The sequence below is a fragment of the Acanthopagrus latus genome, chromosome 22, assembly GCF_904848185.1.
Source record: "Acanthopagrus latus isolate v.2019 chromosome 22, fAcaLat1.1, whole genome shotgun sequence".
Lineage (NCBI taxonomy): Eukaryota > Metazoa > Chordata > Actinopteri > Spariformes > Sparidae > Acanthopagrus > Acanthopagrus latus.
This window is the reverse complement of record NC_051060.1, coordinates 10,588,720-10,604,151: the sequence shown is the minus strand read 5'-3', so window position 1 is coordinate 10,604,151 and position 15,432 is coordinate 10,588,720. Positions and strand designations below refer to the sequence as shown.

Below are 15,432 nucleotides of genomic sequence, written 5' to 3'. Positions count from 1 at the left end.
AGTGGCATCTAGTGACAAACGTTAAGAATGCAGACATTTTGTACATCGTGAGCTGCTGTAGGAACATGGCAGTAAAACATGAAGAGAACCATGGACGTATTATTTACAACTGCCCTGATCTGTAAACGAGATTAATTATGACTCCCTGTATTAAAAGCCTTTCTATTAAGTCTTTGATTGACTTGAGAAGAGCAATTTAAATATCCGTGCCATGATCACAACGTAAAGCTTGAGGAACCAAGTGGAAAGTGACAAGTGGGGCCAGCAGGAGAAACACACGGCAGCCATTTTACTCTGGTCTCAAGCTCAGGGTTGGAAACCCCAAAAGTGTATATATGTGAGACATGTGACACATTTTTGTCATAACTGCAGCTGACAAGACAATGAATAGTGAAAATTCAGAGGGACATCAGGCCTTATTACAAAGTAATATGGCACATAACCTTTGAATGCCCGTAAGCTACAAGTAGACAACAGCTAACGTTAGCATTCAACCACCTCTGAGCTAACATTACCCTTTGATACTGTCGCATGATGCTGTAGGAAAACCACTACATCAGTGCACATCCTGGACACGCTTATTCAGTGTTAGCTGATGTATGCTAACGTTAGCTGTTGTCTGACATTAGCCAATAAGTTGTCAAATATGTTGTTTTGCCTTCAAACAAGGCCAAACATCCCTCCAAACATTATGTTTTTTGCTAACAGAATTTTAGCTTCGCACCTTGGGAGGAAAATGGCCGCCATGTGACTATATAGTCTATAGCCGCAAAACCAGGAAGTTAACGTCATCAAGTCTTTTGGCGGACGTACCAGATGAGCAATTCTTATTCGACTGAGCAGGCAAAACAACAAAGCTTAATAGCCTACCAGGTGATGATACTGTATACAAAAAAAAACCATTATTATAAACAATATATGTTCCATTTCTGCCCCTAAATCCCACACACATGACCTTTACATTGTAACACATAAGGACAGACAACATGAGTTTTACTCTCACAGGACAGAGATGATAATTAAGATATTCCTCACTTCCTCTCCATGACTCATTGTGGTCACTACAGAACAACAGAAAGACTTAAGAGAGCTTTGGGGAATATTCACAGGATCTTCCTCATCCAGAATGTCTCACAGATGTCCGTTCTTTCAGCCCCAAACTTACCCTGGGAGAGGATAGTGTCAACACTTTCAAAATAGCTCCATTTCTTGTTTGAGAAAGACTTTGCCAAGAGATTAAAAAATAAGATGAGTTACAGGGCCGCATTGTGTCCTCATCTCAAAATCGATGCTGATGAGAGCTGTGTCAGAAATAACACACAAAAACAGGTATTAGTCAAAGAGAGTCTTTTATTCATTTGTTTTCTCCACTGTCATGAGTCACTCAGGCTGCAGAAGTCAACTGTGCACTAGATGGCAGCTCTGCACAACCATCAGCCCTCATGTGTCATTCGTGACTGACAGTAAAGAGACTGACAGCACACAAGGAGCTGATCTTTATCAGAGAGAAGAGGGAAAGAAGAGCGGAGGAAGCTCTGGCCCAACAGGTAGCGAACAGCGACCTACAGCTGCAGACAAACCTGTCAGTTTTTACACTTCAAGTGTTTGTTACCTGGGAATCCACTTGGGTTTTTTGTTTTGTTTTGTTTTTTTTTGCTGTTTCTGCTGTTTTCTACACGCTGACCTCTGAGAATAAGTGTGCAATTCTCACCTTCAGAACACTCAAGCAGTAAGTAACTAGAAGCGTTCTTGCACGTTTTCCTTTTTGCACGTGTGTGTTTCTTCTCATGAGAAGTGAGGAGTCCTGCGGAAAGGTAACTTGTCTGCACACAGCATGTGAGCATGCCAGCAGGGAGGATGTGGTCGCCAGCTCTGGAGATGGAGGCTCACTTGGAGAGGGAGGTTCGACAAAGTAGGGTGTCTTTTAACAGATTAGCCAGATTCAAGTGACTTCCTACATGTGCATTTACTGTCAGTCAGCAGTTTCTGAACGTCATACATGTCAGCACAGTGTGCGGGGCACCTGGGACGCACACGGTTAATTTATTTTCAACAACTTTGACCTTTTCAGCTATCCCGCAAAAAAAAAAGAAAAAAATGTTTTGCTGTCTGACATCATGCGCACTAAATAAAGGAATTAGAAAAAGAAGGGACTGATTTATTGATCATATGGATGCACTTTTCTGGCAGTTAAAAATGATCAAAATGATTCCCAAAGTATGACATAATTGGGAGTGAAAAAGACATAACTATGAGTTTACTGACTTTTGTATCTCAACTTCAACTTTTTCAGTCTCAATTTTTAATAACAACATACCATTTATACACTTACATTTCTCTGCACAGCTGCATCAAGGTTTTTTAAAAAAGATGTATGTATGCTGCTGATAAATGATAAATAGGGGACTTAAAGTTGTTGCCATGTTTGTTGCCATGCCTTTTCTTCGCCAGTCAGCCTCCTATATGTGCTGAAAACAGAGACATATGGGGCGAGTGTCAACTATATGAATACACATACAGCGCATTTGTCTGCTGCAGGTGCCTCATTATAGAGATCGAGACCAAATGCACCTTTAATTTTGAGAGGGAAAAAAGTCATAAATCCATCAATTTAAACTTCTGCATCTATTTTAGGATGTTTTAATCTCCTTAGTTATCCTGATATTTCACCAAAATGTTTAAATTTGCAAACAGGGGCGGGTTGCCTTTAAGCTGTTCTACAGCTTGTTTATTAAGTTAGGGGAAAAAAGTACAAATTTGCCCTTTGTTAATATGTTTGTGGAAGCAGACATGCGCACATTGTTTGCATGCAAATATTATACATGTTATACAATGTTACAATTGAGCCGATCGCATAAAAAAATGTCTCAAGTCGAGAGTAAAGGTGAAGCGACTCTACCTTGAAAATCAGGTGAAAGGTTGACAGGACCATATAATGTGAATTATGAACTGGACTCTGAACCTGTGCTCCTCATGTTCGCTCGGGGTAACCTGTGCTTATCAACACAGCCTGTGGTGCTTGCTGACAGGCTGCGGACACTTCGCAGTAAAGAGTGAGACAGCAGAGGTGTTTATTGACACAATTTGTGGTCAAAGGTTTACATACTCTCATAAAGAGCATGTATATGACGGCGGTCTTGCGTTCCAATGATTTCTGCTGCTCTTGTGGTTCTGTGATGGAATGACTGGAACAATGATGAATTCATCATATGTCCTCTATAGATGTCCTCTGTCTGTCCTCTCCCTCGTCATCTCTGTGCTGTTGCTGACTGTAGCTGCTGCAGCTGCTTTGACCTTTAATATGAAGGTGTTCAGGTTCACTCTCTACTGTTGTGTAAAGCACTTTCCAATGATTGTAAATTGTTTGTCATTCAACTTTAGACAGCAAACACGACTGATGCCCAACATTTACAATGACATCGTTAGACAGACTGGTCCCTCAGCACCCCCACCTGTGACTGACCTCCTGCTTCCCTGGTTGTCACGTCTGTGGATACATTTTCAAGCACAAAACCAAATTTCTCACTTCGTCTGTTTTACTTAGTATCATCATCCCAGTACGTGCTGCTCCAACACGGAGGTCACCAATGGACCCGACCGCAGATCTGCTCTCTGATCCAGACCGATGGCTCAGCGAAAGCCTCTGGTTCAACGCAACGGCTGCGAACGCCAGCGACGTTTACGTGCCTCTGATGTCACCAGTGATCAACAAAACCATCAACATATCTTTGATCCTTGTCTTAACCATCGTCATGGTTTCAATGGGATGCACCATGGAGGTGTCCAAGATCAAGGTGACTTCAGGTGATATCCGATAGTTTAAAATACATAATCTGTGTTAATAAAGTAGGCCTTTACCGTATACTTTGTAAGAATTATGTGCAGAAACATCTTTTTCTTTTTTCCTCTCTCCAGCATCACATGATGAAACCAAAGGGGGTGGCAATAGCAGCACTGGCCCAGTATGGTGTCATGCCCCTCACAGCCTTTTGTTTAGCTAAGGTTGGTATTACTTTAAGCTCCGGTGGTTAAAGGGACAGTTCACCCCAGAAACAAAAATGTATATTTTTCCACTTTCCTATAGAGCTCTACTTCTCTTGTGATTGTTTTGGTGTGAGTTGTCAAGTTTTGGAGATATTAGACACAGGAATTAAGGAACTTCGTCGTGACCTGAAATTGTTTTCTCTCCTGTGTTTTATGATTTCTCTAGTCGTGCATAGAAAGTCATTTAATAAGGACCTTAGAAAATATTACCCTGACTGAATGTTTTATTTCCGTTTAGTCCATTTCCTTAATCAGCATCTGTATCAGCGCCAGACCTTGTTAGCGGCGCTGGAAATTGCCATCTGAGTGTGAATGCGCTGTGATTTCATGCTGCAGGCGTTCCAGCTGTCTGAAATCAGAGCTGTGGTGGTTCTGATCTGCGGCTGCTGTCCTGGAGGAAGCCTCTCCAACATCCTGGCCCTGGCTATACGGGGGGACATGAACCTCAGGTACACACATGCGCGCGCACACACACACACACACACACACACACACACACACACACACACACACACACACACACACACACACACACACACACTACTGATACTGTCATGTAAACTGAAGACATAAATAAGCCTCTGTGAGCCCAGGTATATATCGGGGCAGGTTCACATTCTGGGTCCATCTTTGCTTTATTGCCTTATCATCAGGCACCAGGTGTGTGTCTGCTTATCAGGCTAAAAGATGGCGAGAGCAGTATGAGAGGACGGCTTGAGGGCTTTAATTGAGGTGCCAAATAACTAAAACACCGCTGATCTAACAGACCCCCTCAGATAACGATGAGTTTGTTGATAAAACGCACGGACGGGGACAACATCCCACCACGTGCCGCGTGTGCTGATCATTTCAGTGCCGACAAGGATCCGCTGCAACGCTGGCGACGAATCAGAATCCAGGTGTTACTGTATACCTCAGCAAAAATTCCTCAGCACTCACCAGATTCACACCCAACTGTGGGCCCAAGCAAAAGGTCAGGGGGTCACGGGACCAGTCTTGGTGCCGTCTTGGTGCACCTTGATTGAGTATGAACGCATGAATGTGACGTGATGGAGAATAAACTCTGGCCCCAGCGGCAGTTGTTATCATCCTCCACCCCCGCGTTTCCCCCTCAGCATCGTGATGACCTGCTGCTCCACGGTGCTGGCTCTGGGCATGATGCCTCTGCTGCTCTACGTCTACTGTCAGGGCTTCCCTGAGCTGCGGAACGCCGTGCCCTACGTGGAGATCATCGTAGCGCTGGTCATGATCCTCATCCCCTGCGGCGTCGGCATCCTCATCAACTACTACAGGCCGCAGTATTCCAAGACCATCACAAAGGTTGGTGTGCGCTCGAGCCTGACCCATCTCCTGAATATATTTCTATACTTAAACATGTAGAAATATAGAACATGACTCCCAGATCTCTTCAACAACAATGATAATATAGAAAACCATAGAAAGGCTGATGAAGCCACTGTCCAACTTCTTTTCTGCCGCTCTCAGGCAGGCATCATTATACTGACGATCGCTGTCTTGGGGATCGCCACCCTCACCAGCATCGGGGTTGGAGGCTCCATCCTGAACGTGCTGGCTCCTCCCCTCATGGCCGTCGGCGCTCTCATGCCCTTGGTAGGCTACACCTTCGGATACGTCATCTCGGCGCTCTTCAGACTCAAGCGCTCGTAAGTCGACTCTCTGATGTGCATTTGCGACATGCAGCATTGCACTCATGTCAGGGAACAGAGAGTCATGAGCTTCTCCTTTATGTATACATCCATCCACCCCCCGCTTTCCAGGGAGTGCAGGACTGTTGCTATGGAAACAGGCTGCCAGAACATCCAGCTGTGCTCCACCATCCTGAAGGTGGCCTTCCCCCAAGCGCTGATTGGCCCTCTGTTCTTGTTCCCCATTGTCTACGGGTCCATCCAGCTGATTGAGGCGGGGGTCCTCATCGTGCTGTTCAGGGGTCACCAGTGGTTCACACGCAAAGAGAAAGGTGAGGCTGACACCAGGATTTTACAGGGCTGAATGAACTAAATAAACAAACACCCTTGGTTTTTCGCAACTGACTAAACAAATTGACTTTAAAGGACAGCACAATTCCATACTGTTTACACTGTTTACATGTGGCGGACCCTGCCACCTTTCTGGCTTCCAACAGGTTGCCGGGGGAACTCATTTTCCTCTGAGAGCAGCTTGTATATTCAGTTATGGAATAGATGAATACTGAACGTCTTGAGTTTGTATTATTACCTTTTACACAATGGTCTCTTGCTTTATACATACATTTTAAAGCCACTATTATATTTCTTAATGTGTTTTGCCATCAAAGGCGCCCGATTTTGAAAAGGAAGAATGCATGGAGTAACAAAATTGTTGCCTCTGGTTCTGATCTATCGATTTTGATTATTTGTGGGCTACTTTTCAAAACCTGGTGCCTACATTTCCCACAATGCAACTCTGCCACTGAATGACATCACTGTAGGCAATATATCAGATCACATGCAGCTTCATCTGGAGCCACAAAAGGCTTTATGCTATTTTTCGCCCGTATAATTACCCTGTAGTGATTCTGTTGTGTTAACTAAAAACTTTATCAAAATTGTCTTTCTAATCCACTTGTCTGTCCGGCCTACAGAGACATATCAAAAAGCAGAAACAGGAGAAAAGACTGAAGACCCTCCTAAAGAGACACCATGAAGGATTGCATCTCAAACGCCACCCAATTAATTTTTTTATTTTTTTACCAGTCCTGCTAAGGCAAAAGGTCTGCAGTACTTGAAATAAAAGGAAAAACTGACAGGCAGGGATGGCCATTTTGTGCCAAAACATTTTTTGCATTATGAATTGTGAGTTTACAAAGTGCAATTTCATTTGTCAATGTTTTATATAAAGAACTAATGAACACAAGTTGATTTAGTTAAAACAGTTTTATTTTTCAAGTCTTCCTACACCATACAAATGTCCATCATATTTTTCCACTGAAAATAAAATTCCTATATACAAAAAAGTTTTTTTTTCCCAAACTCTTGTCTACACGTTCTTTTGTACCACAGTAACGATCAGTCACAGTACCAACAGATTCTTGGAATTACTTTGCACACTTGTGTAAAAACAAAAGTCTGCAACACTGTACACAAAGAAAACCCTACACCAAATAAGAAAATTACAATGCTAGAATAAACTGCATTCTGTGGGCAACACCATTTTACAGTGTTGAAATTAAAGTGTTGACCGTATCTTTAGGAAAGCATTACATCTCCCAGCTAGCTGCAAGAAAAAAGGGACAAACTTATTTACTGTACAGCTGTTCAACTGCAGGAACAACGTTGCGTAATGTACAGTGTTCATGACACCGGAGCTGCCAGTGCCACTTGTGAAGGTTGTTTCTATTTGAGCTTAAAGCACAAATAAAACATTTCGATGGTGATAAGAGTATAATTTTGATCAAACAAAAGCACATGCAAGCATTCTAAGTAATAGATATCACGTACGCCGGCTGTGGTCAGTACGGTATGTCAGAAAATACAGGAAGAAGTGACTTGGAAAACATGAGCGATACGGACAAAGGTGGAAAAAGGTGATTTAAAAAATTCTCACTGACGATAAATGAAAGAAAGTGGTGGCATGACTTAACAAAAGCATCCAAATACTGCGCAAAAATACAGATTCCCTCTTCTGCAAAGTGTAGATATCACTAACTTTGCAGGCTTAAGATCATTGAGACTTGGGCTTTTTTGTGATTTTGTGAGAAGCATCATCGCTGCAGGACCAGTCTTGGACCTGCCGCTTCAATAAAAGTAATCAGAAGTGGAGTCACTGGGTGTAAACACACATAACGAGTCTTGGCTCGATGGGTAATGAGTGGGAGGACACGAACAGCATCACGAGTGCCTTCTCTTTAGTTATTCAATTTATAAATGCCCTATTATGATGATGAAATATTTGACCTGATATCATTGTCCCCCATCTGACAATGTATCTGCGCTTTTACGTGAAAAACTTGATACTAAAGAAAACCACCCGGACATGAAAAAACAAACTTGTCTCAGCTTTCAGAAGGGACCTCCAGTGTGCCAATTCATCCAGGCTGATTCTACTGCTGACACGAGTCGTTCCTACTGATGATTGGTTAAACTCAAACACAGCTGTTAGCGCTGGCTGTCAGTAGACGGAGAGCGAGAGCGGGACCGCGATCGAGAACGAGAGCGGGAGCGGGAGACGGAGACTCTCTGAGCCGGCAGAGGGGAGGGGGGAGTGGCAGACTTGCTCGTCTTTGAGGACCTCTTCGCAGGCTCCTTTGATTTGGGTGCTGGGGAGGAGGCACCGCCGGCAGGGGAGCCAGAGCGGGATCGGGAGCGAGATCGGGAGCGAGATCGGGAGCGAGATCGGGACCTGGACCGGTTGTGGGCCTTGGCGGGGCTGCGGGAGCGTCTGGGGGAGCGGGATGGAGAGCGACCGCGAGAACGGGACCGTGAGCGAGAGGAGCTCTCAGAACGGGAACGACTTCTTGACCTAGGAAACAAAAAGAGAGGAAGAATTAGATTAGGACTATGTTTCTATAATTATGTATAACACAGAGTATCTACACTTTTTCCAGAGACAAATTCAAGCACTTCTGCATTTTCAAGCCCATCTGTCAACTAATGAGGTAAGTTACATCTCTATATAGATTTACATACTGAAACTTGATATTTCATTGAATTATACTGTGCTATAAACTCACAAAATTAACAGAAAAATTAGAGGAAAACAAGTTTCAAAATGTGCTCTCTGCCTGCAGACTAGACTTGGCTATATAACCTGGCTGAGCTGATATAAAACTATTTATATATAAGTTAAGCAGCTACAATGAATTCCAGCACCATTACCAAACCTGGTGTCACCTACACACTTGAATAGAATCCCTTCATTTCTTTCACTCATGTTTCTCATTTCTTTCAGATAGTACCTCTTCTGCTTTCCATCAACCTGTCTCATGTGAACACTGCTCAATCATCTCTTCCAGAATCAACTATGTCTCATCTCTTGATACATTTAATGCTCAGAGAATACATTTAATAAAAAACAGTTGGTAATATTGGCAGTGTGATGCTTTCCCAGAGCCTGTCTGGTTCCTATTTCATTTAAGTGTCTGTCCTTCCAACTTTATTTCTATTATATAATTAAAATGTTAACAAGGTGCTGCTTAAAAAGCACATGTATGCTCAGCCTGTGAAGTGCTTTTCATTAACAAACCAAATATACTTTCAAACAGCAGAATTATGACTGAGTGAGATTTCCTACGCATCCTGTTTTCTTCTTAATATCTTTTTTTTTGGCCCTTTGCTCCATATTTCTCTTCTCTCTTTCTAAACTAAGATGCCATATAAAAATTAGCCTGTCACTGTTTAACAAACTGGGCTGAAATTGATTCGAGAGTTTTGAATGAAGTTATTAGTGTATAAAAATGAAACGTGCCAATCATGAGGGAAAAGGATGGCACCAGCCACAGTCAGCTTACTACAGTAATATGTACTGCATGTACTGCAGAATCCAGCAGACCACTCACCTCTTCTTGGCTGCCTCAATGAGCTTGATTTTCCTGCCATTCATTTCCTTTCCAGACAGTTTCTCAAGGGCATTTTTCAGGTCACTGTAAGAGGCAAACTCAACAACCCTGTACAAACCACGAGCAGACAATTAGTTTCAACGCAATGTATATTTTTTTATCATAAACTGGATGATATTAATAGTCAGTTCAGGCAAACAGAGAGGATGCTCTTACCCTTCGTTGACCTTGGGGCGATGTGCATCTGCAAATGTCACCTCTCCAGCTTGTCTCATGAAATCTTTCAGGTCCTACACACGTAAACATCAGTCAACTTTTGGAGAGGCTCCAGGCACAAAGACATTAAATAAGACTGATTTACCCAAAAAGAGAGAAGGTTTGATTCTCTGAGAGGACTACACAGGCTACTGCAGATAAGGAGGAGGAGTCCAAGAACCTCAGACGCTGTTAATCAGCTACACCTTCAACAAATATAAAACTTTAAAGGAAATAATGTGCTGAGTGCCAATTTAGTGATCAAACAGTTTTGACAAGTGCTATGAAAAGACAGGCTAAGAGCTTTGAGCCAGCTTTGAGATTCTTGGACCCACTTCTCATTACAGCTAAAGAGACATGAACACCATCTGCATGAACTGAACTGCAGTGGCGCCGCTTTAGGCAGCGTTTGGCACTAAGAGTCCCTGGCAAGAAGGGCACAGGGCTCCCCGCGCCGGGACCGCCCCTGTCTCGGCACCCCGCCTCAGTAAAGAGAGTGAACAGGGTGGAAGAGAGGAAACTACTACCTGAGAGCGAAACCCTTTGGGGTGGGCCGCAGGCTCTCCGAGCCACCATAACCTCGGGATAACAGCAGATTATATCCATGGACACCTGGGAGGATTTCACACTCTCTCTCGCGATGTGCGGGAACACCAGAGGGGGGAGGGGAGGGGGGGATATCGATCGATCGAAGCCCCTCAAATTAACGAACCATCGATCAATACGCCACCACCATCACCATCGACTCTCGCTCTTTCCTCTCCTTTCTCTCTGCCAACTCTCTGTTTCCTCTCTCTCGCTCTCAGCCTCACACCAGGCGCCCCCCTGCCTTCGACAGGGGGCGATGCGAGCGAGTGAAGGGGCCGCCAGCGCCTTTAGTGTGGAGCGAGCGCTCACATGACCAGCAGGCGTCAACTAGGAGACTGGCTGACACCACAGGCTCAACCCAGACAGAAGGACCCAGAAGGGGTTAACTCCACCATAAGCGAGCTCTTCCATATGACACAACAGTCAGGCTGGCAAATAAAGGGGTGAAGAATTGGTTAAAATTTGAAAAAGGAACAAATTAATTGTTTTGCTCTTTGACTCATTACTTAACTGCATGAGATGCAGATTAATCAGAGCAGATTAATTGCTTTTACAAAAACAAGTTGGGCCATATCACAACAAAATAGTTTATATATGTATATATTAGCAACTGATTTGAATTCAGAGTTTCTATGTTTTTAGCAGCATGGAAATTCTACATATGTATATTCATGTTGTTGGAGGCAGACTGTTGGAAGTGATAACATTTGTGGGTTTAGGGGGTTACTGTGCATTAAAAAACATGTGCCAATACTAACCTGCCAGCTGACACGAGAGGACAAGTTCTCCACAATCAGACGGTTCTCAGTGCGCATCGGAGGAGGGTTTCGACTGAAAACAGAAGGAAAGACTCAACCAACTAAACGATAACATTCTGGGGCAGACACAGAGACTTTGGCACACAGCCGAAGATTAACCGTCTTATTAGCTACTTGTCAATGGCGCGACTAATTCATGGCAACGATCTTTAAATTACTGCGAGCGAGGGCTCGTGTTGCATTTCAATTAAGCTGTTTAACATTTTCGGGGGTTGGTTATTTATTACATCCCACTTAAGGAAACAGAAATAAGAAACATGTACTCCAGCAAAAGCCATCACAAACATTAGTGATTATCACCGTTCACCACACAACAGAGGTGTTTACACAGTGTACTTTGTTTACACGTGTTCTTTCCTCATTTAAATAACATCGAGTTCATCTTCCCTGCCATCGCGGGGAACCATGCTTACCTCCGACTGCTCTGGGACCCTCTGCCATAGCGATCTGGGAAACGTCCTCCACCACCGCCGGCTCCTCTGCCGCGGCCACCCCGCAGACGCACACGGGCGTGCTCAATGGTCACCCTGGAATGACAGAAATGACTGTTAGCGAAGGAGTGGAGATGGAAAATTCTGATTAACATCACATTTACTGCGGGAGAAATTCCTACCTTTCATTGCACAGCTCTTTGCCATCAAGCTCATAGACTGCATCCTCAGCATCTCTGGGGTCGTCAAACTCCTACAATAAACAGAGCATACCAAATGTACCAGAGCCTTCACGTTTATGCCCTTTCAAGCAGTTTTGCATGTCATGTGTTGAGGAGGACAGTTTAACTATTTCAAATATGGGAGCAGAGACTTTCGTCCTCCGAAACCTCAAAAATGTTAATGGAGAAAATCAGCACAACCCAATAATGTTATCATCACGTGAGACTGTACACTGTACTGTCTTAGCTTTGAGCTAGATATGGATCGTGATATGGCAAAAGGTTTAAAATGCTGCAATTTCTCTGAACTCACCAGACTGTTGTACTTGTTCTAATATTTACCTTTCGTCGACTTAAATCTTAATTCCACATTACTTATTTTTAATAATGCAAATTCTCAACATTCTGTGATAGAACACACACAACAGAAACAACGACAGGCATTTCTAAAATGGTGATATTTGATTCTAGTGCCCAGCATCAATCAAAAGGTCCACATGTGTGTCACAGCTCCACCGATGTCTCAAGGAGAAACAGAACATACCACACATGGATTTGTGAGTGACTACCAAAAGGAAAGGTTGTGACTTTTACTGACACTGAGACAAATGTCATTCAAAATGGGGGAGAGAAAAAAAGATGCAGCCTTTAATGGTTTGTAAATAGAGATTCAGGGTCGGGCTGGATGTCATAGTTAACAGCTCACTGTGATTATTTTTGCCAGACATTATGATTGTGATACAAACCAAGATTCTACACTAAAAACAAGCTCTGCACTAGACAAATGTATTTCCTTACATCTGGAGAGAACAACATATCTCTGCAGCGCTCCATTATGACCATAACTCTTATTCTGTCACACATTCTACTTTTATCAGAACACTGTAGCTTGCTGTTTTGTTGCACTTGACCCGTATTGTAATTTGAGGGGAAAACATGTTGATTAACTGAGGGTGTGTGAAACCCGTGAAAAAAAAAAAAAACAACTTGATGCCATACTGTGGATAATGTGATGAGATTTTGATCACTGATGGAGAAAACTACAAACTATAATGCGACATTGTATCTGAAGGTAAACTTGAGAGAAATCCCTGGCGTTCTGACGAACGGGACTCACCACAAAGCCGAAGCCCTTCTTGAGGTCAATATCTCGGATGCGGCCGTATCCTTTGAAGAACCTCTCCACATCCTTCTCTCTGGCAGACGGACTCAGACGGCCGATGAAAATACGACACCCGCTCATGTTGACGTTGTAGGGTTACCTGCAAACAGGAGGGATGACATCAGAGTCACTGTCGAGGATCAAGCCGATAAAACGATTAAACGACGACCCGAAAACGTCGAATTCACAAATGATATTTTTTGGGGGGAGGTAGCGAGCTAGCCAGTTAGCTGTGAGGCCTAGCTAGCCTCCAGTGTTCGCCGAGCCCCATGTTAGGCTAACGTTAGGGTAAGATAAGCTAACCACACACACACGGCAGATAATGTTTTACTCTACAGAAGAAGAACTGCACGGCGACATTATGGCGGACTTTAATCCGTCCAATCTGCCTTCAAGTGGTCCGACCCTTGGTGTTCCTTACCTGTCCGTCGAAGTGATTGCAGACTCAGAAATCAAACAAAATGGGGCCTCTGCAGTTCAGGGAGGAGGAACGGAAATGACCCAGGGAACATAACGGAGGAGGAACAAGAGGAGGAGGAGCGGGCTGATTCTTCTTCTCCTTCTTTTCCGGGGCTAACGGCAGCCGCCATTTTTGTGGCATTACCGCCATCTCCTGGAGGTTGTTATCTGTTTCCTACGGTTGAAGGGAGCTCCTTTTTCCAAATGTTATATATTTATTTATCTCTTTATTGTATTTAGTTATTGCATTTTATTTTCAAATGTATTTTATTCCTTTTTATTTATTCATTTTTTGTATTTGTTCTACAATTAATTTGATAATTTATTTGTTTTTAGTGTATTCCATTTCATTGTATTTATTCATTTATTTATATTTCCATCCATCCATCCATCCATCCATCCATTATCTGTACATTATATGTACGCCGCTTAATCCCCTGCAGGGTCGCGGGGGGGTATTTATATTTCATTTTGCTGTATTTTGTTATCTCAAAATGTGTTTTATTTATTTTTCATTTTAATGTATTTATTTGAGCATTTATTTTATTGTATTTGTTTAGTCTTTTTATTTTATTTTTGTTATATTTATTCTACTTATTTTGATTGTATTTCATATATTTATTTTACTGTATTTATTTATTCATTCATTTATCTTTTGTAGGTTTATTTTATGTTATCTATGTATTTAAATGTATCTGCTCTGTGCCCACCAGTGCCCAAATGTCATATCTGAGTAAAAGTAAAGATGTTAAAATTTTACTTTGGTAAAAGTGAAAGTCATACATTTATACAAATAGCGCTTAAGCCTTTCTTGAGTCTTGCTTTTTTAGTACATTAGTAGTGACATTAAATGTACTTATGAGTAATTATCGAGCAACAAATTTACATTAAAAAGGAATTATTGCATTCAATAAAATGCAATATTTTTGGAAACCAAAAATATTCATAAAACACAGATTAAGGATCATTAACTAATTTTGAATAGTGTGCTGTATATTATGGGTTAACTGATTTGGGGCCTGGCCAGTGATCATCTCTGATACTCAGCATTTTGCTGGTGATTGCCATCGGTGATTTTTAAAGTTCATTTATACTGATATACTGGCCACTGTAATGCAGTTCCTAGCTCTGACCACTGGGTGTCACTCAGACACAACAGCATTATTGTGCATTGAGCAAGAATGGATCACACACTGTGCAGCAGCTATAGCTTATTAAGGCTCACTGGCGAGAACAGTATAACAGCAGAACAAAAACACAATAATGAACCACAAGTTGAGTCAGAAAAAGCAATTTTCTCATTAATGCAGGCAAAGAAAATTGATTTTGAGAAGTAATTAAAAAGAAAGCACAGCTTTAAAGGGAGCTGAGCTCCTCAGGCAGGTCATTCTGTGGTCTAATCAAACACAGCAGCAAAATTCAAGAAGCAGTTATGAGGAAATAATAAACTATGACAACCTTTGACCAAGAGTACATATAACTTTAGATTAGTCAATGATTGACTTGAGTTTGAATTGATGGAGCAGATGGCGTAACGCTTCATCCAGAGGTTTTAAAGTGATCTCATTGCCGGGTAGGGTATTAAGAGGAACTATGATGCACTACCCAATACTTGCTATATTTAGCTTTATAAATATATCTACATTGATTACAGGCTACACAGAGATTGGAAGTAGACGAGAGCAGCCACTCAGGCGGATACCGAACAGGAGTGCAAGAAAGATCCTCCAGTATCTAATCTAAGGGCTAATGAAATCATAGTATTTTGACCAATAGAAGGAGATACACATTGCCATGGTTTATGGGCATCAGGAATATCTTGACATTCGATGCAGACCCCGCTTTTCAGGCTGAAATTGTGCACCTTTTCCAAGAGTTAGTCACACAGACAGACTGACACATTAAATAATGACACATCATC

At 42.5% G+C, this 15,432-nt stretch overlaps 2 protein-coding genes across 3 annotated transcripts; one reads left to right on the top strand and one right to left on the bottom strand.

Annotated features, from left to right (window-relative positions):
• The first annotated feature begins 1,484 nt into the window (after positions 1–1,484).
• Positions 1,485–8,068, top strand: slc10a1 (solute carrier family 10 member 1). 2 transcript variants are annotated; one of them, XM_037086318.1, is made up of 8 exons: positions 1,485–1,729; positions 3,545–3,794; positions 3,916–4,002; positions 4,381–4,493; positions 5,160–5,364; positions 5,530–5,708; positions 5,823–6,022; positions 6,665–8,068. In XM_037086318.1, exons 2-8 carry the CDS (start codon positions 3,588–3,590, stop codon positions 6,724–6,726), a joined length of 1,053 nt encoding a protein of 350 aa, XP_036942213.1. In that variant the 5' UTR covers positions 1,485–1,729; positions 3,545–3,587; the 3' UTR covers positions 6,727–8,068. The 2 variants fall into 2 exon arrangements, with proteins under 2 accessions (XP_036942213.1, XP_036942214.1); XM_037086319.1 differs by having other exon boundaries at positions 1,487–1,547.
• On the bottom strand, positions 6,942–13,663 carry srsf5b (serine and arginine rich splicing factor 5b). The gene is made up of 8 exons (XM_037086320.1): positions 13,474–13,663; positions 13,008–13,152; positions 11,852–11,922; positions 11,652–11,765; positions 11,179–11,251; positions 9,794–9,867; positions 9,578–9,685; positions 6,942–8,541 (listed from the first exon to the last, which is right to left on the bottom strand). The coding sequence occupies exons 2-8, from the start codon at positions 13,131–13,133 to the stop codon at positions 8,178–8,180; spliced, it is 930 nt and encodes a 309-aa protein (XP_036942215.1). The 5' UTR covers positions 13,134–13,152; positions 13,474–13,663; the 3' UTR covers positions 6,942–8,177.
• Between the last annotated feature and the right edge of the window lie 1,769 nt (positions 13,664–15,432).